This window comes from Salvelinus sp. IW2-2015, linkage group LG14, assembly GCF_002910315.2.
Source record: "Salvelinus sp. IW2-2015 linkage group LG14, ASM291031v2, whole genome shotgun sequence".
Classification (NCBI taxonomy): domain Eukaryota; kingdom Metazoa; phylum Chordata; class Actinopteri; order Salmoniformes; family Salmonidae; genus Salvelinus; species Salvelinus sp. IW2-2015.
In genome coordinates, this window is record NC_036854.1 from 36,631,474 (window position 1) to 36,651,414 (window position 19,941).

The 19,941-nt window shown below is 42.1% G+C and overlaps 1 protein-coding gene across 3 annotated transcripts in view; it reads right to left on the reverse strand.

The window, feature by feature from the left end:
- Positions 1–823: 823 nt before the first annotated feature.
- ntng1a (netrin g1a) overlaps positions 824–19,941 on the reverse strand; it is a 95,098-nt gene continuing 75,980 nt past the window's right edge. Inside the window, exons 4-6 of one of the 3 annotated variants that reach the window (XM_024000111.2) lie at positions 16,420–16,587; positions 13,066–13,200; positions 824–2,798 (exon numbers count right to left, since the gene is read on the reverse strand). In XM_024000111.2, the coding sequence (XP_023855879.1) occupies positions 2,545–2,798; positions 13,066–13,200; positions 16,420–16,587 (557 nt within the window). In that variant the 3' untranslated portion in view covers positions 824–2,544. The remainder of the gene's footprint in view (positions 2,799–13,065; positions 13,201–16,419; positions 16,588–19,941) is intronic. The other 2 variants (XM_024000112.2, XM_024000113.2) reach the window with 2 other exon arrangements.

The following is a 19,941-nucleotide window of genomic DNA, read 5'->3' on the forward strand; positions in this document are numbered from 1 at the left end:
ACATTGCCATTGTGCCATTGTCATAGACCAGGTACATTATCCTCACAGCATACACACTGATGGAACAACAGGGAGAACACATCATAAGACATCAGATAAGCCCTCCAACTAAACAAACAATGCTAAAGTTAAAACTTCAAGTAACCCAAACTTTTAGAGAAACTAAGAAAGAAAGAGATCCTCAGCAGGAGGTGAGGTTTGGATTTTCCAGGTTATGGATGAACTGTCTAGTATCTGACAAGACCCACTTTATAAACTTTGAACACAGGCTCTCAGGTAGTCGTCGATAGCTGTTAATATTTAATTCACCCTCCCTCCCCCACAATGCATTTCACTGAAACAAATCTTTACCGGATTGAATTCAAGATAAATAGCATTCAAATTTCACTGGGGCTTATAGCATTCTCCATTATTAGCCTTTCCCAAGGTATTTAAAGGTCTTCGCATCAGTTTATCTTTGTGTTTGGAAAAACGATTTACTACTGTTTGTGTCCTTAAAGTACAGACAATTTTTTTTTAATTATTGCAGCTTATTCACTGTTGAATTTTCAACTGAGGAACAAGCAATGATCAACACAGTTGTCTCAACTTATTTCTTAAACTTTTATTCACTTAAATTTGTCCAGTGTTAAAGCAACAAGAAAACATTTAGAATGTCCTTTTGTGGGATCTTATTACACTATAGTATACTGTAGATGTTAACTGATATTCTTTGATGCCAGCACGTTGCCAATACTGAGGAAACTCAAACTGCGCAACCAAAAGAGAAAAATAAACCAGTGAAAGAAAATAAATAACAAAAACAAAAGCTGAACAAGTCCAAAACATTTCTTCTGCTTTTTAATTTTCATCTGGAGTAGATACAGTAACAAGTTGCATTTTAACACTGTTCGGCAAATAGTACAAAATAATTATTACATTTATTTTTTGCTCTGTCAAGAAAATAAATTGTAAATACACTGATGATTCTCTAAGCACTTTGTCAGCTCAAGTGAACACTAAGCTCTTTGACCAAGGTCTCAGGTAATGCAGATGTCTACAGGTCAAATAAGTACACAGGTAGTCTGGCTATCTTTTGGAGAGGGAGGATATGGGGCTATTACACATGTGCGTCACTAACACCGGACAAAAAAATCTTTCAACCGACAAGGGTTACAGAGTAACGTTCACAAAAGCACAGGTCAGTGGACAGAGGGGCTGGGTGGGACTGAGGGGAGGGGACAGGTGAGGAATATAGGGAGAGAGATATAGAGAAGAATGGAGTGGGAGACAGAGAGAGAGAGAGAGGAGAGAGAGAGAGAGAGAGAGAGAGAGAGAGAGAGAGAGAGAGAGAGAGAGAGAGAGAGAGGCGAGAGAGAGAGACAGAGAAAGAAAGAAAAGGAAAAAGAGAGAGAGACAATTGTGTTTATTTAACCTTTATTTAACTAGGCAAGTCAGTTAAGAACAAATTCTTATTTACAATGACGGCCTACACCGGCCAAACCCGGATGACGCTGGGCCAATTGTGCGCCGCCCTTTGGGACTCCCAATCACGGCCGGTTGTGATACAGCCTGGTGTCTGTAGTGACGCCTCTAGCGCTAAGATGCAGTGCTTAAGACCGCTGCGACACTCAGGAGCCCAACAGAAAGAGAGCGAGACAGAGAGAAAGAAAGAGGGAGACAGAGAGATGAGAAAAAGAGAGAGAGAAAGCAAGAGATAGAGAGAGAGAGAGAGACAGACAGACCGAGAGAGAGACGTGGGCAAGATTTTTGATGCAGGTCAAAATGTGGCAGTCCGGATGGATATCCTTATATCCACAATGCACTGACAGCAAAGAATGCTTACATTTCCTTTTTTATTTTCCCTCTGCCTCAATTTCTCTATATAGGTTTTATTTTTCAAACAGCCTGTCTGTCCACCCTTCAGCAGCGGTAGGGACAGTTCTATGTAGTTCTTCGTCAGTCAGTCAGTCAGTTCAGCCCAGAAGCAGTTCAGTCCAGCCAGCACCAAACCCCAAAGCACCCTAAGACAGGGGCAGCTAGCAGCTGCTGGCCTTGCTAGCTAGAGCTTGCTGTCGCTTATTGGTCGCAGCTGCCATTGCCGTGGCGATAAGAGAGGAAGTGAACAAAGTGTCTGTCATCTCCAGTCCCTCCTTTTGACAGTTAGGGGGAAAAGTCTCTGGTATGGCTTAGGTCACTGGTGTCTGTTGTTTGACTTGTTGGACTTTTTATGAAGCAAATGCTCAAGTTAAACTCTTTTTAAATATCTGGTATTTATTTTTCTTTATTGATTTCATTTTTTTAAACTCTCATTTCTATATATACTTTTATTTTTTTACTCAAATTAAAGTTTTGCTTTCATTCTGGCACATTCCCTTATAGACAGCGTGTGTCCTTGCTGTGTCTGGTGGACAGCTAGTACAGTACAGTATAGTACATTATAGTACAGTACAGTATAGTAGACTAAGCTCATGGTCGTTGTAGTTCTGGTTGTTGTTGTAGAGAAGTTGGTAATTGGGTAGTTCGCTCCAACAGTTCAGTGTAGACAGTGTAGGCCTCTGGTTCTCAGAGCAGGGTGGGCCTGTAGGAGGCCTCTCTGAGCAGCGTCGAGCCCAGCAGGAGCAGCAGCAAGGTGGAGAGTGGTGTAGACGAGAGGGCGGCTTGGCCCGAGTCGGGCCCACCACAGCCCCCCAGCTCCGACTCACAGCGGGGCTTCTCACACAGCAGGCCCGTGAATGCTGCGGTACACTGGCACCGCAGGTTGTTCAGACACACACCGCCGTTCTGGCAGCGCAGCAGCTCGTTGTCACACACTTGGGCTGAGAGAGAGATGGAGAGATATGTGAGACACATACACACACCTGGAGTAGAGTACTGTGCACTGCTCACTACCTCGACTGTTATGTTGATTTACAAATCATACTGTTATCTGAGCTGATCTCCACTCTAGTGAGCGCAATAAGAAAGGGATAATCAACGAGGGGCTATGTGTTCTATGAAAAATAATGAACCACGTGGAAGGTGTGTTCCATGAAGCGCTAGCGGAGTGGAACTGACCTTTCACAGAGTTTTGTTATTTTCCAGAGAACGCATAGAGCCCCAAGTTGATTATCCCTTTCATACCATGGCTATAATTTATCACATTTGCCYCTAGAAATGTGTTCATTTGCCGGTAAAAATGTGTTCAACATCCACTGAAGTAGCTAGCAAGTTTACTTAGCATTAAGTTGTAATAAGCATTTTAGCTAATTTGCAGATCAATCATGACTATGATAGTAACGCATCACATGCAGCATAACCAGTGCAGTAATAAAAAAGAACATTAATGAATGTCAGTAATTTATACTGGTTAGCAAAAAACAACAACAAAAACAAAATCTCACTGATGTGTAATTTTAGTCAAAAAAGAAAAAAGAACATAACATAAATTTCAAACCATCCGATTCCCACAATATTGACGACAGGGTAAGAATGGTAGAAGAAGACTATAATCTTTTATTACCAAACGTTTTTGATCAGACATTTATTCTGACCATGCTGTTGTGGCACAGTTGTCACACTGCCAGCTAGTTGCATTGCAGTAAGGTAACAGTTTCATTTCCAACATGATTTTGTCAAATAAGTTCATGTCAACTCCTGTTGTAGTGAAGACAACTTTTGTTGTTGTGTTGGTCAAAATGAAGGGCTGGTCTTTCAGCACTATCTATGAAATTCTTGCATGAATCATTTTCTTCTTCCAATTTCAAAACAGGTAACTGCATTCTGTAATAGATAGAGAAACTAAAATAAACTAAAAGTATTTGTAACATTTGCACGGACTATGCAAAATATAAATAATTTATTACAATTCTGGGTTATAAGCCCACTTCTAAAGACAATTCATATATTTTTTGCATAACGCACTTGACCATTGTGTCTTTCTCAAACATTCCTCTCCAATCTGAATGTGTTCCTTTTATCATTCCCATTACATGAATTACCAAAATGGTGAGGGACCATTTGTCATGCGTCATTTTGCAGTGATATACTAGGATCCCACTGAAGGGTCTATACCACGTGATGAATCGTAGCACAAAGTTTCTCCACAGCCCGTGGGCATTTCCAAAACACTGAACTGACTTTATATGAGTAGAGTTGAGAGTTAGGTGGGTATGGGTATATTTAGAGCCGGGGACACCGAGGCCAGTCTATTCCCATTGGAGCTTAGCTGTCAAGCAAGCTGCAGGCAAACAAACCAACAAACCCAACCCAGCCCAGCACAGAACTAACAAACCAACCGATGGAGAGAGACAAATAAACAGTGAAAAACAAGCAGGCTAGGGCCAGACCACCTCAATGCAGCACAACAAGAGAGAGATGGAGCTCATTTTGCCCTTTCATGAAAGGAGAAAACAATGTGACAGTTGAATGTTCCCCCTCCCTGAAATATTTTGAAAAGCAAATATTACAAGAATAACTGACACTGATCCTTTCTCACACTTCTTTTTCATTTCCACAGCTGCAGGTACAAACTTCTGTTCTTTTAACACATCTTTAAAGCCTATATTTTATTTAGAAATAGTCTGTTCAACCTAACAGGGTTTAATGGACCGGTACACTGTCAAAAGACTACAAGTCCCAGACTCCAATCATGGGTTTGTGTTCATCATCAAGCATGCCCAATACAGTTTTTTCCTTTACAATGCTAATTAATCTTTTCCCTGTAAACTATCAAGCAACTGTTTACTATCATGGACGTAAAAAAAATAATGAGAGAGAAAACACCTGTGGCGTCAAGACCATTAATGCAACGTTACCAAGGCAATCATCATATGGACAGCTTGATATTAACAGACAATTTGACACATGACAATGACATCACTGATTKATTTATGAGTCAGGAGTCTTTTGTTTTATCCTCTGCACTGTCTGGTTCAGCAAATACTATCAGGGAAACGGGCAGGCAGGCAGACCAACTTGGTAATGGGGTGTGCGTTCCCCTCAAGATCTCARTGAGAGTAATCAAGTGAATTAATTAAAAAGACATGTTTTACCCCTAGGGTCCCTGAAGTAATCCTGACATGGACAAGACTCTATTAATTAAACATCAACCTTTCGTTTTGTCCATACATTTTTATCTCCAATTGCCCTTTGCAAAAATATGATTATTTTGCAAGAAGGGCCTTATTGGTTTTGCCCTGACAAAGGAAGGTGTGTGCATATTAATTCTCTATCTACAGGCAATGCATTCTGATGAGACTTGTAGGTCCTAGAAATATGTTATTCCTACCACATAGATAATGCTTCTTACTGATACTCTAATAATACAACAGGGTTTGAATTAATGGCCAGAAATGCAGTGGAAGGAAAAGAGCAGCCATTAACCACTGAACCACTTAACACTGACAGATCAATACCAAAGTGTTACCAGAGAGTTGGTAGAAGAGGGTGAGGAGAGCAGTAATGGTGACAGTTAAATGAAGTGATGGTAAACTTGGACAGAGTTCTAAAGACTACATTAGTCAGACTAAAAGAGGTGGGATAGATTCTGCTTTCTGTGTTGAGAGGCCTGACCTGAAAATAATTCATTCTAGCTGCAGGAAGTTACTTTTTTTAGTTTCTCTATCCCCGTCTTCCTGGGGAAGGCTACTCTCTATATATATATATATCTCTTTCTCTCTCTCTCTTATCGTCTCTCTCTATATATCTCTTTCTCTTATTGTCTCTCTCTCTCTCTCTCTCTCTCCCTATATATATCTCTTTCTCTCTCTCACTTATCGTCTTTCTCTCCCTCCCTCTCTCTCTCTCTATATATATATCTCTTTCTCTCTCTATTTTCCCTCTCTCTCTGTCTGTCTCTCTCCTATGCCTCTCCCTCCTCTGTCTCCCTGTCCCTACCAGGGTGCTGAGCCCAGGAGATGTTGCCTTCCTACCTGTGATTTATTACCCCTGGGAGAGCTCCTGGTCCACCTTGGACACACATCTCTTTGTGTCTCTGTTACCTTCACATTGGCCCACTGCTCACAGCACAGGCTTAAGGGTTGGAGCTGAGCTACACTAGGTAAGGATACAATTGTTCCAACAACTCTATCAGTGGCTATACAAAATGAGGGAGGACGATTATTTTTTTAATGAGCATGGCCTTATTTCTATTTCGGTCATTCATATTCCATTCATCCAGCTTAATGTAACATTAGGACGTTTTAGCCAGCAGGATACCACCCTGCATCCCACTGCTGGCTTGCCTCTGAAGGGAAGCAGGGTTGATCCTGGTCGGTCCCTGGATCGGAGACCAGATGCTGCTTGAAGTGGTGTTGGAGAGCCAGTAGGAGGCACTCTTTCCTCTAGTCTAAAAAATATTGATTGGGGACATTGCCCTGTGTAGGGTGCCATCTTTCGGATGGGACGTTAAACGGATGACCTGATTCTCTGTGGTCACTAAAGATCCCATGTCACTTATAGTAAGAGTAGGGGTGTTAAACCCGGTATCGTGGCTAAATTCCCAATCTGGCCCTCATATCATCATGGCCACCTAATCATCCCCAGCTTCCAATTGATTCATTCACCCCCCTTTCTCTCCCCTGTAACTATTCCCCAGGTCATTGCTGTAAATGAGAATGTGTTCTCAGTCAACTTCCTTGGTAAAATAAGGGTTAAAAATAATAAAATAAATTGGCTACTACATGATACTCAAATTTTCCCTATACAAATTCAGGCATGTTTATCCCTATTTAAGAAAGTTTTTCAACAGAATAGGCGGAATGAATACACCCCTGATCACACGCAAACACAGTTCACTTTCATAGCAGCAACATACAAGCAGCATGATCACTTTGATTGTTGTAGCAATAATTCCTTCTCGCATCTTCGTGCTCTCCTCCTCTAACCCTTTCCCTTCACTTTTGGACTTCAGTGCACAACACATCAGCTGTCTATGATCAGACGAAAAAACCTTTCCAAGCCAAACCTTCATATCATAACCGATCACCGCTACACACAGCCTACATCATTGTCAKCATTATTAGCTAACGTCATAGTCAATATAGCTACTAGAACTAACGCGTTGGTAAACCTGCTACAATCATGCAGTACAGTGTACAGTCAGAAAGCAGTTTAGCAGTTACACCGAGGGCCKCGGTGGCAATAAATTAATAAAACCAAAAGCTTACCTTGACTTGGAAGAGTTCCAATGTTGGATAGCCATAGCCAGCTAGCTAACATAGCATACTTCTCTGTTTGAACCGGGTGTTTGAGTAGGCTAAACTAGCTAGCTGCATTCGCTAGCTTAGTGAAAGGGAAAAAATATATACAACGAAATATAGCTAGCTCTCTCTCTCTTTTGCTTCTTCTTCAAGAAATCAATTTGTTCAAAATTGTTCAACTATTGTATTTATCTTTCTTTAAGTCAACTACTCACCACATTATATGCACTGCAGTGCTAGCTAGCTGTAGCTTATGCTTACAGTACTAGATTAATTCATGATCCTTGAATTGGGTGGACAACATGTCAGTTCATGCTGCAAGACCTCTGATAGGTTTGAGAACGTCCTCTGGAAGTTGTCATAATTACTGTCTATGTCTATGGAAGTGGTTGAGAACCATGAGCCTCCTAGGTTTAGTATATAAATCAATGTACCCAGAGGAGGACGGAAACTAGCTGTTCGGGTTTTTTATGTTTCACAATTTTTCTTTTTATGAAATTCTATGAAGAGGATGGTCCTCCCCTTCCTCCTCTGAGGAGACTCCACTGAGATCTATATTCATCTAGGGGTCTTTTTCAGCCTGAGGATTAGTATGACAAAATAATTCAAGCAAACTGTGGTCAAGGACAAGGCGGAGTTGAAATTAGCATCTGAAAATAGTCAATGCCACACTAAATAATGGGTTCTAAACTGAAGAGACAGTCGAGGAGGAACAGGTAAACTATAACTGAAGAGACAGTCGAGGAGGAAGATGTAAACTAAAACTGAAGAGACAGTCGAGGAGAAACAGGTCAACTAAAATTGAAGAGACAGTCGAGGAGGAAGATATAAACTAAAACTGAAGAGACAGTCGAGGAGAAACAGGTCAACTAAAACTGGAGACAGTCGAGGAGGAAGATGTAAACTAAAACTGAAGAGACAGTCGAGGAGGAAGATGTAATAAAATGAAGAGACAGTCGAGGAGGAAAGATGTAAACTAAACTGAAGAGACAGTCGAGGAGAAACAGGTCAACTAAAACTGAAGAGACAGTCGAGGAGGAAAGATGTAAACTAAAACTGAAGAGACAGTCGAGGAGGAAGAGGTAAACTAAAATGAAGAGACAGTCGAGGAAGAGAATGTAAACTAAACTGAAGAGACAGTCGAGGAGAAAGGTAACTAAAACTGAAGAGACAGTCGAGAGAGAGTTAAACTGAGAGACAGTCGAGGAGGAAGATGTAAACTAAAACTGAAGAGACAGTCGAGGAGGAAGAGGTAAACTAAAATGAAGAGACAGTCGAGGAGGAAAGATGTAAACTAAAACTGAAGAGACAGTCGAGAGGAAGGTGTAAACTAAAACTGAAGAGCAGTCGAGGAGAAAAGGTAAACTAAAACTGAAGAGACAGTCGAGGAGGAAGATGTAAACTAAAACTGAAGAGACAGTCAAGGAGGAAGATGTAAATAAAACTGAAGAGAGCTCGAGGAGGAAGAGTAAACTAAAACTGAAGAGACAGTCGAGGAGGAAGATGTAAACTAAAACTGAAGAGACATGCGAGGAGGAAAGTGTAAACTAAAGAAGAGACAGTCGAGGAGAAAGGTAAACTAAAACTGAAGAGACAGTCGAGGAGGAAGAGTAAACTAAAACTGAAGAGACAGTCGAGGAGGAAGATGTAAACTAACTGAAGAGACAGTCGAGGAGGAAGATGTAAACTAAACTGAAGAGACAGTCGAGGAGGAAGAGGTAACTAAACTGAAGAGACAGTCGAGGAGGAAGATGTAAACTAAAACTGAAGAGACAGTCAGGAGGAAGATGTAAATAATGAGAAAGTAAGGGGAAGGGTCAACTATAAGAAGAGACAGTCGAGGAGGAAGAGGTAAACTAAACTGAAGAGACAGTCGAGGAGGAAGATGTAAACTAAAACTGAAGAGACAGTCGAGGGAGAACAGGTAAACAAACTGAAGAGAAGTCGAGGAGGAAGATGTAAACTAAAACTGAGAGACAGTCAGGAGGAAGATGTAAAAAAATGAAGAGACAGTCGGAGGAGAGGTAACTAAACTGAAGAGACAGTCGAGGAGGAAGATGTAACTAAAACTGAAGAGACAGTCGAGGAGGAAATGTAAACTAAAACTGAAGAGAAGTCGAGGAGGAAGATGTAAACTAAAACTGAAGAGACAGTCGAGGAGAAGATGTAAACTAAAACTGAAGAGACAGTCGAGGAGGAAGAGGTCATATAATGAAGAGCAGTCGAGGGAAGAGTAAACTACTATGAAGAGACAGTCGAGGAGGAAGGTGTCAACTAAACTGAAGAGACAGTCGAGGAGGAAGAGGTCACTATACTGAAGGAAGTCGAGGAGAACATGGTAACTATAACTGAAGAGACAGTCGAGGAGGAAAGTAAACTAAAACTGAAGACAGTCGAGGAGGAAGATGTACTAAAACTGAAGAGACAGTCGAGGAGGAAGATGTAACTAAACTGAAGAGACAGTCGAGGAGGAAGGTAACTAAAATGAAGAGACAGTGAGGAGAAGAGGTAAACTAAAACTGAAGAGACAGTCGAGGAGGAAGATGTAAACTAAAACTGAAGAGACAGTCGAGGAGGAAGAGGTAAACAAAAATTGGGATGGGGTGGATGCAATCAACACACACTGTTCCTCCCAATCTCTCACGTTTACCATTCCTTGAGAGTAAACAGACCCTGCACAGAGAATAAACAGAGATTTATAGGGTTTACTTTTGATATGAGGGATAATATTTAGAGAAGGAAACCAATGAGCTAGGTGTGCCTCTGTGGGAACGGGCTCTATTTGGCCAGAGATTAGAGTTTTAATTGCATGCTCCAGTCTGCATACAGATTGAGACTGTCCTATTCATGTACAATTGAGTGATATCGGAGGAGAGACAGGTATAGACCTACATTGGGTAATGTAGGTAAGACTACAGTATAATGGGTAATGTAGTTAGATAATGTAGATCTACATCAAGCATTTACAGCATTTAAATTGTATAGCTATGTTAAACATACTCAACAAAGTGTACCCCTACTGCATAGTCACTTTACCCCTATTTACAGTACCAGTCAAAAGTTTGGACACACCAACTCATTTTTTACTATGTTCTACTTTGTAGAATAATAGTGAAGACATCAAAATAATGAAATAACACATATGGAATCATGTTGCAACCAAAAAAGTGTTAAACAAATCATAATTTATTTTAGATATTAGATTCTTCAAAGTAGCCACCCTTTGCCTTGATAACAGCTTTGCGCACTCTTGGCATTCTCTCCAGCTTCATGAGGCATGCTTTTCCAACAGTCTTGAAGGAGTTCCCACATATGCTGAGCACTTGTTGGCTGATTTTCCTTCACTCTCACTCATCCCAAAACATCTCAATTGGGTGATTGTGAAGGTCATCAGATGCAGCACTCCATCACCTGGACGTGTGTTTCGGGTCATTGTCCTGTTGAAAAACAAACGATAGTCCCACTAAGCACAAACCAGATGGGATGGCATTTCGCTGCAGAACGCTGTGGTAGCCATGCTGGTTAAATGCGCCTTGAATTCTAAATAAATCACGATAGCGTCACTAGCAAAGCGTCTCACAAAGACATGCGGTTGGAACCAAGAATCTCAAATTTGGACTCGTCAGACCAATGGACAGATTTCCACTGGTTTAATGTCCATTGCTCGTGTTTCTTGGCCCAAGCAAGTCTCTTCTTCTTATTGGTGTCCTTTAGTAGTGGTTTCTTTGCAGCAATTCGACCATGACGGCCTGATTCACGCAGTTTCCTCTGAACAGTTGATGTTGAGATGTGTCTGTTACTTGAACTCTGTGAAGCATTTATTTGGGTCGCAATCTGAGGTGCAGTTAACTCGAATTAATTTATCCTCTGCAGCAGAGGTAACTCCGGGTCTTCCTTTCCTGTGGCGGTCTTCATGATAGCCAGTTTCATCACCTGTTAATTGAAATGCATTACAGGTGACTACCTCATGAAGCTGGTTGAGAGAATGCCAAGAGTGTGCAAACTGTCATCAATACAAAGGGTGGCTACTTTGAAGAATCTCAAATATAAAATGTATTTTGATTTGTTTAACACTTTTTGGGTTACTACAGGATTCCATATGTGATATTTCATAGTTTTGATGTCTTCACTATTATTCTACAATGTAGAAAATAAAGAAAAAAATAAAGAAAAAGTACAAATAAAGAAAAACCCTGGAATGAGTAGGTGTGTCCAAACTTTTGGCTGGTACTGTACATGTGAAATAAAAATGATATAACAATTATACATCTCTCCGCTGTTTGTTCATTGCCATGCATGACTGCTCATGTACAGCGTCAAAGACAGTTATCTGAGATATTACTTCACACTAGCTGTGTATAATTATTGTGCGTTGGCCTAAACCAGTGATGTGTGTCTAGCTAGCGTACTTTACTGAGTAGGGACAAAGAGCATTCTCACTAAGACAATCTCAGCAATGTAATGCAGCAATGTAATGCAAGTAATACATGTACTCTACCAAAGTTGCTTGTCTATATCTCCCCCTCTCCTCCTCTCGCTCTGTTTATTCCTCTTCTCCATTCCGTGCCGACCCGCGCTCAAACCTCCCGTCATGCATGTGTGAACGTGGAGTTGTGATGGTGCGAATGCTGCCAGTCACTCTGATAAACTGTATTCATTAACAGTCTGTCTCCATGTGCATCCATGTGTACACAGAATACATCAGTCTAATCTACTCTGACCTTAGAGTGCATCTTCTACTTATCCATCTCCGTTCATCCATTTACACATGGATTCAACCTCACATTTGATATTCAATAAGTGGATAACAATTCGGATCCGTTTAACAATGGAATAATACATGTATCACAGTTGTACATAGCAAAAGTGCCTGTGTTAATTCAATTCAAATAGTGTTAAATGAAACACTCAAAAAGTGTCTGCCCCAGATGAAGTTAGCTGCTGTGGTTTCCCTGCCCAATCAACATGAAGACTGAAGATATGCGGTTCAGCGCCTAGCAAGCGCTGTTGAACAGGTATTCTGTTGGTTATGGTGAAAAAGATCTGCACCAAGCTGGAAGCCATCCACAGGCGAGCAGTGATCTGGCCAATTACTGTCAACTCACCATCTTCAGGACGTTCCAGGTCAGGAGTTGAACCGACCAGTGAGAGGTTGCCCTGGCTGATGACGCCTGTGGATCAGCAATCCCACATCGATTGTATCAGGTACTCTATATTAGTAGAATAGTACAGTAGACTGACCTGTTCAATGCCTTCTCTACTTTTGCCTCTAAATAGAAACTATTGGGACAACATACTGGAATTTGAGCGATAAACAGCATTTTGAACAGTGCAAAAGCTCACCTCTGGCATTGGCCATCATCATCTGGACATGAGCATTAAACAGACAGTTATGGTGGAGAGAGGGAAAGGGCTGCTCAAACAGCTCCCCAGCCAGTCAATATTAGCTCAGCTGTTGTACGTTTCAGCTCTTTGACGCCACTGAATGACTAAATACGAAGCATCCAAATGCAAAGCGTGGTTGCTTCCCTGACGGACTCAGCGACATCTACCAGTAGAAGCTGAGAGAAAATGGTTTGAGTCTAAATCGCTGCATTTATAGCCTCACAACCTTGAGTCTTAAATCATTGAAAAATGGCTAATTTCTGGTTAGTCAGGGTTAAATCCATAGGCCTACTCCCCGCAAGAGTGGGGACATTCAAAGCTGCACATGCCTGCATAACCAAGCAGTGGCAGCGAAAAAGTAGAAAGTAGAGAATAAGATAAGATGGTAAGAGGGAGAAAAAGAGGGAGAGATAGAAGGAGAGATAGAATAGATAGAGGTGGAGATACAGTAGAGAGATAGCGAGAGGTACAGGTCGGGGTCCGAGCAGAGTTACAAGAGTAGGGGCGTGGTTCTACTTACATTTGCAGCCATTGTCCCACAAATATCCCGGCAGACAATCTCGACACTTAGCCCCTGTAGTTCCCTCCTTACATTTACAAAATCCTGTGCCATTACAGCGAACACTGTCTGAGCCATAGGGATTACAACTACAGTCTGTAGAAACAAGACACACAAACACACACATGCTGGAAAACAAGGTGGTGCTTTGGCTTCTTACAGCAGCTACAAACTTTTACCYCCATAGGCAGGCTCATTGAGAAACATATCTAAGCAACATATTACTTAGCTATCACTTACAGAAGAAATGCTACCATTTCAAAAGTAATGAGGTGAAATGAAGATAAAGAGTGATTGAAGGAAATGAGACATTAAGCACTGTATGGATCATTTGAGGTGACTCAATATTTTCTAGAACATTTTATGCATTTTAACAAGTCACATTTACATATAGTGCAATAAGCAAAACCTTATTTACCTAAATATGGTAGCCATATTTGAAAAATGACATGACATTAAGATTACACATTTTCTGACATGAAAGTTAGAGGGAAACATGACGACAGAGACAGTGGAGACATACAAAGAGATGTCACAGGAATTACATGAGAAATGTACAAGACAAGATGTACATAGCTTGGACTTGTCCAGTATGATTCAGCGAATGTTTGAAATGTGACGAAAGTGGAACGGTAACATTGAAATGTGCATTGTTGTACTGTAATATATGTTGTCTCCAGACATTTCAATTCATTCCAAAACTAAAAAATTCCAATTAGTAATTTGGTCCAAACTTAGATTTCATGGGAAACTGATTAACTACAGGGCAAATAAGTTTATTGTAAACTGCTTATTTTACTAATACTGTAAGTGGATATTGTCTGGGTAGAATAATGTGTGTACTAAACAACCATCATTAAACACACCAAAAATGGCCATATCTTTACCATTATCAACAGTTAAAGCTCTTTCCAAATCCTGCTTGTGAACATAGAAGCCGTACAAGGCTCTCCTCTTTCCCATCTGTATGGTAACCTTATAGCTCTGCAGCATTTGTAAGATATATACGAGTACTGCTTTGACTGTGAGAACACGTCTATTGACGTGCTATGAAGGGTAAGGGTAAAGGGTTATACACAGGGCAAGACCGCACTGACTCTGGGTGCGGCCGAAATGGCACTATATTCCCCATAGGGATGACATTAAAAGTAGTGCACTATATAGGAATAGGGTGCCATTTGAGACGCACCCTATAAAGGGTACTGATGGAATTGCATTGCTATTCCTGGGCAGGGTTGGGCCTAGCACTTCCACAGTGACATATGCAGTAGTTGCCATTGCCGTCATGCTTATCTGTCGTGCTCCGACACCTCTGGGTTTACGCGTGGAGTGTGCGAGTTCATTAGACTCTCCTTCAGGCTGGAAGAGACACCTGTATATGGGGTGGATATAATATTTTCAGTTTTCCAGAGCCAGATCAGAACGTCAGAGGGCGAGGGACAACAGATGTTTATTGGGTGCTATGTGCATGTGTAAGGTGCAGAGTCACTACACACTACACAGATGGAAAGGCATAGTGGAACGTATGGTAAAACCTGTCTATATATACTATCTATATATACGTTCATATACTTTTTATAGGATCCGGGGTTTTGCACAATCATGTGACATGCCTGGATTCTAACCTTTAATTTAAAGCTTTACATTCAACTGACGCCTTTTCTTTTCCCTTCAGATGATTAATTAAGCACCATCCTCAGACAACTGATTTCATTTTTGTGGAATTCTTATTTCTGGATAAGGCTTAAAATACAGGATACTGTCACATGACTGCGCAAAACACAGGGACCTACTTATAGAATGTGCATGAAGTTAAACATGTTGAGAACAGATTCCTATCTGTTTCTGGTTATTTTTGAAACATACACTATATATACAAAAGTATGTGGACACTCCTTCAAATGAGTGGATTTGGCTACTTCAGCCAGACCTGTTGCTGACAAGTGAATAAAATCGAGCACACAGCCATGCAATCTCCATAGACAAACATTGGCTGTAGAATGGCCTTACTCCTGTCTTTTTCTAGTTTTCCCGGTTTTGACCATTCTGCCTGCCCTGACCCTGAGCCTGAGCCTGCCTGCTGTTCTGTACCATTGTCACACCACCCTGGATTGTTGACCTCTGCCTGCCCTGAACCCGAGACTGCCTGACATTCTGTACCTTTTGGATTCTGATCTGGGTTATTGACCTCTGCCTGCCCTTGACCTGTCATTTTTCCTGCCCCCTGTTCTAGTAATACACTTTTGCTACTTCGACACTGTCTGCATTTGGGTCTTCTCCTGAAACGTGGTAGGCAGTACAACGGACTAATATGGATTTAGTGGATGCCAGAAGAACGCTACCTGTCCCAATGCATAGTGCCGACTGTAATGTTTGGCGGAGGAGGAATAATGGTCTGGGGCTGTGTTTCATGGTTTGGGCATGGCCCCTTAGTTCCAGTGAAGGGAAATCGTAATGCTACAGCATACATGACATTCTAGACGATTCTGTGCTTCCAACTTTGTGGCAACAGTTTGGGGAAGGCGCTTTCCTGTTTCAGCATGACAATGCCCCTGTGCACAACGTGAGGTGCATACAGAAATGGTTTGTCGAGATCGGTGTGGAAGAACTTGACTTGCCTGCACAGTCCTGACCTCAACCCCATCGAACACCTTTGGGATGAATAGGAACGCCAACTGCGAGCCAGGCCTAATCACCCAACATCAGTGCCTGACCTCACTAATGTTCTTGTGGCTTAATGGAAGCAAGTCCCCGCAGCAATGTTCCAACATCTAGTGGAAAGCCTTCCCAGAAGAGTGGAGGCTGCTATAAATGCCCATGAATTTGGAATGAGATGTTTGATAAGCAGGTGTCCACATACTTTTGGTCATGTAGTGTACATAACCAGCATTTGGAATAATCGTTTATTTTAAAAGAACGGAAATAAAAAACCTCTCATGACATAGACAGCATCAAAACCATCCAGAGTGTCAAAATCTAATCTGGTAAAATGTATATCAGTTTAGAAAAAGTACAGTATGTCCATAGCAGTACACATTTAGGAGTAATACTCTTTAATGTAAAACCTTGTGATTGTGATGACTAACAGTTAGTTTAATACATAAGCCCTGTGGAGAAGGAAGCGAGTCATATGGACAGAAGCAAGTAAGGAACGACAGGACCCAGACAGCAACAGGAAAAGAGACGTTTGGAGGTTTGACGCACTAAGGTGAAATGTGAAAGGTGAAGGATGAGGTGAAGGTCATATGTGGTGTAAATGGGGGTCAGCTGGTATAAGCAGTGCTGATGATGACAGACAGTGGTGAGGGAACTGACCTATGCACACATTCTCATCTTCCAGCTCCGCAGAAGCATTTCGGAAGTAGCCCTGCTTGCAATCCTGGCAGTGCTGGCCCCTAGTGTTGTGTTTACAGCTCACGCAAATGACAGAGTTTAGCAGCTCGATGTAGCTGCAGCGGTTGGAGTGTCCAAAGCATTCGCAGTCTTGCAAAGAAGGAAGGGTGGAGAGAGACCAAGGGGCCATGTTGATGTGGGGGTTGGGTTGTGTTGCGCGGGGCATGTGCTACGGCGGGCGGCGGTGGTACTAGTAGCAAGGTAGTGCGAGGAGGCACCATCACATGCGAGGTTAGGATGGAGAGATGGGGGTTGAGATTGAGACAATGTTAGGTTAGGAGGAGGTGGAAAGGGCTACAGTATGACAAGTCTGGCATGGACGGATGCAGCCAGTGGTGTTAGACATCAGTTCACCCTGGGGCTATGAGAAAGCATGTTGTTAGAGGGAGAGAGTAAGAGACGTTCGCTTCAAGCACACCACAATGGAAAGGATGAGGATGATTCTGATTCTGGAATGGGACAAAAACTGGGTTTCATGGGAACTAGGCCACACAGTACAAGACAGGTCAAACGAGATGAGTTGAGTTGGAATGTCATTTTCAACCTGGGCAAGGCATAGGTGTGTAACTCCACACTGCTTGAAATGTACATCTCGATTAGTTCAGGCTTCATTTATCCTACTGTGTGTTTAATTTGAGATTAGGAGGAGGAGAGGTGCAGGAACCTTTGTAGCAGTAGTGCAATCCACAGGCCATTGTTATTACGTTCACACAGAACTGTAATCCTAAACCACAGAGCATGCAACTATGACTTTTAAAGAAAAACATGAATGGAAATACACAACTGCCCTTTCTATAGAGAACCAGATGGAAGAGGAATAGTTGCTACATGTCCCAGCAACCACTCCGCCACCTGACACCCCTCCCAGCCAACAAATACCTTGCAACAAAAAAGCACTTTGCATGAGAAGCAGGTGAATGTATGCAGAGATGTGACAAGGGGAGCATGTTGTTGTGTGACGTGTAGTGTGTTGTGTAGTATTTTGTACTAATAGCTCCCAGATTGAGAGTCAGGCTACGCCCTGTGCCTACTGCTTAGTCACACGACGTCAGGCGGGCATGCCAATCAAAGACGGTCACGTCCCAGTGGAGCCTTGTGTGTGACACCTGGCCGGCCCAGATCAGCCTTGGAGCTGGGTTCAATCTGTCTTGTGGAGCGACTGCTGACACCAACTTTCACGCTGGGTCAGATGGGTTTCTTAAGCCTTTGCAGACAGGCAGCTGGACCCACAGCCCTCTCTGAGCTACAGGCAGTTGGACAGACAGTCCTCTCTGAGCTACAGGGGCTTTGGGGAGGGATTGTGGTTATTAAGTTCTGGATTGAGGTCAGGTCTTTCCGTCGGTCACCACGAAAGGCATAGAGCCTTGGAAATGAAAGACAGCGGCCTAGCTAGCCTATTCAACTCTATTGAAGAAAAATAATCATGTTCTGGTCTATTTGCTAACAAGTTGCACAGTTAATTGGAAGTTCTCATAACGTTTATGTTATCTACTCCGACACCTACTCTTAGAAGACCAATACTCTCCCTGATTGAAAAATAGGGTTCATCATGTCGAAAGTAAGGTCTCTGAAACATACTCTAGAATATTTATGTGAGGCATTACAATGATATGTTGCATCCTTATTATTTTGTACTTTGAAGAATTGTATTCAATACCACTTCTAATGATTACACTGGATGTAGAGAGACACAGGATCACGCACCCTTTACAGAAAGATAAACTGTACGTGTACCACATATCCATACCGCAAAGCAAACTCCACCCTTTATGGATACAGAGTGCACATTGGTCATAGTTCATGGGGATAGTTGTGGATTAGTACTACATGGTACTACAGGGCTAGGGTTGGGTTAGGTGGCTAAAGTAGCACATACACAGGTCATTCTAGATTCATACAGTGGGGACATGGCTTTTGACAACTGCTGACACAGAGGGGCACTGTATGAATCTGAGAATCTCCTACCTCGCTTGCTGTTTGCAACTTGAACTGAAGGGACAGTTGACAAAGCAACTTGAGGAGCTACGAGACACATTTTTWAAAAAAGAAGAAAAACAAACAAATAAATAAACAGAAGCATGATATATTTTGTTAAACATGAAATAATAGAATGTTCAGAAGGGTTAAAGAAAGGAGAATCATACACATTCCTACTTTTTCACTATAGTACTAAAAAGTTTGAAATGAACATCCAGTGAAGTCTGGCATGAATTATTAAATGAACAATGAGATAGGTGATCCTATATATTTAGTGTTATATTCTGAGACAGCAAATATTAGAGGAATTAATACCGACACAATGTCTTCACTATCATTGCACTGTAAGAAGAAGAAGTTCTAGAATAACGTTCTAGTGCTGTGGCGTTAAGTGTGGTTGCCCTGACACTTACAGATGCAGTCTGTTGAATCATGTTGCATGGAATCTACTCAAGTTTACCATTTGGAAGAGACAAGAGGTAAAATAAGTTATAAGTCATATACTGTCATTAGTATCCAAACCGTGTGAGAGAGTCCAACAACACCATGCTATCGTCGTCACAATGTAGATGAACAGCATTGTTCTGTACTGGTATTACATTCTCCTGACGGACCAACACCACACATCCTCTAGGAAAGCCCAGTGGGATAATTTCCCATAGGTCTGTTCATCGAGGCATTCGGTCGAGGCTCACTGGCGRGGCACACAACAATCCCACAATCCCACTGCTGCCCGCATCTCTTCCCCATCAGATAACAAGCAAACAAACTGGAGGTGAAGTAATGGTCAACCCTGACTGAGCCCCTCTCACATGCTCTCCCATGTTCTCGCCTGACATAAACCTATGACATAAACACTATACCTTCTATATRAGGGATACTCAACTCTTACCCTACGAGGTCTGGAGCCTGCTGGTTTTCTGGTCTACCTGATAATTAATTGCATACACCTGGTGTCCCAGGTCTAAATCAGTCCCTGATTAGAGGGGAACGATAAAAAAATGCAGTGAAACTGGCTTCGAGGTTCAGAGTTGAGTTTGAGGGCTCTACATCTTTACATCCACTTGGCTAGTGCTCTGTATGGAAATACATGGGCAGTTTGTTTGCAAAACGGTCGCCACAGCCACAGCACATCAGCACAATGGATCAACTTGAGATTGCCTGAAATCAATCTACATAAACCTCTCTGTGAAATCGCCCTATTTTTTCCCGCCGAGCTCAGATAGGATTCTAGAATCCCTAGAAGCGCCACGCCTAATTAAAACGAAGGGGATAATCTAAGGATATTGAAATGGAATGGAAGAGAGAGAGTTAGAGAGTGAGAGAGAGAGAAAGACAGAATGCCTATCGTCATCCTGCTCCAGTGGAGAGATTCCGCATCTTGGGGCTCAAGAAGAGGAGGGGAGGAGAGGCGGATATTGTAACAGCATGTTGCAGCTAATGCAAGTGTCTGCCGACTACGCCAGG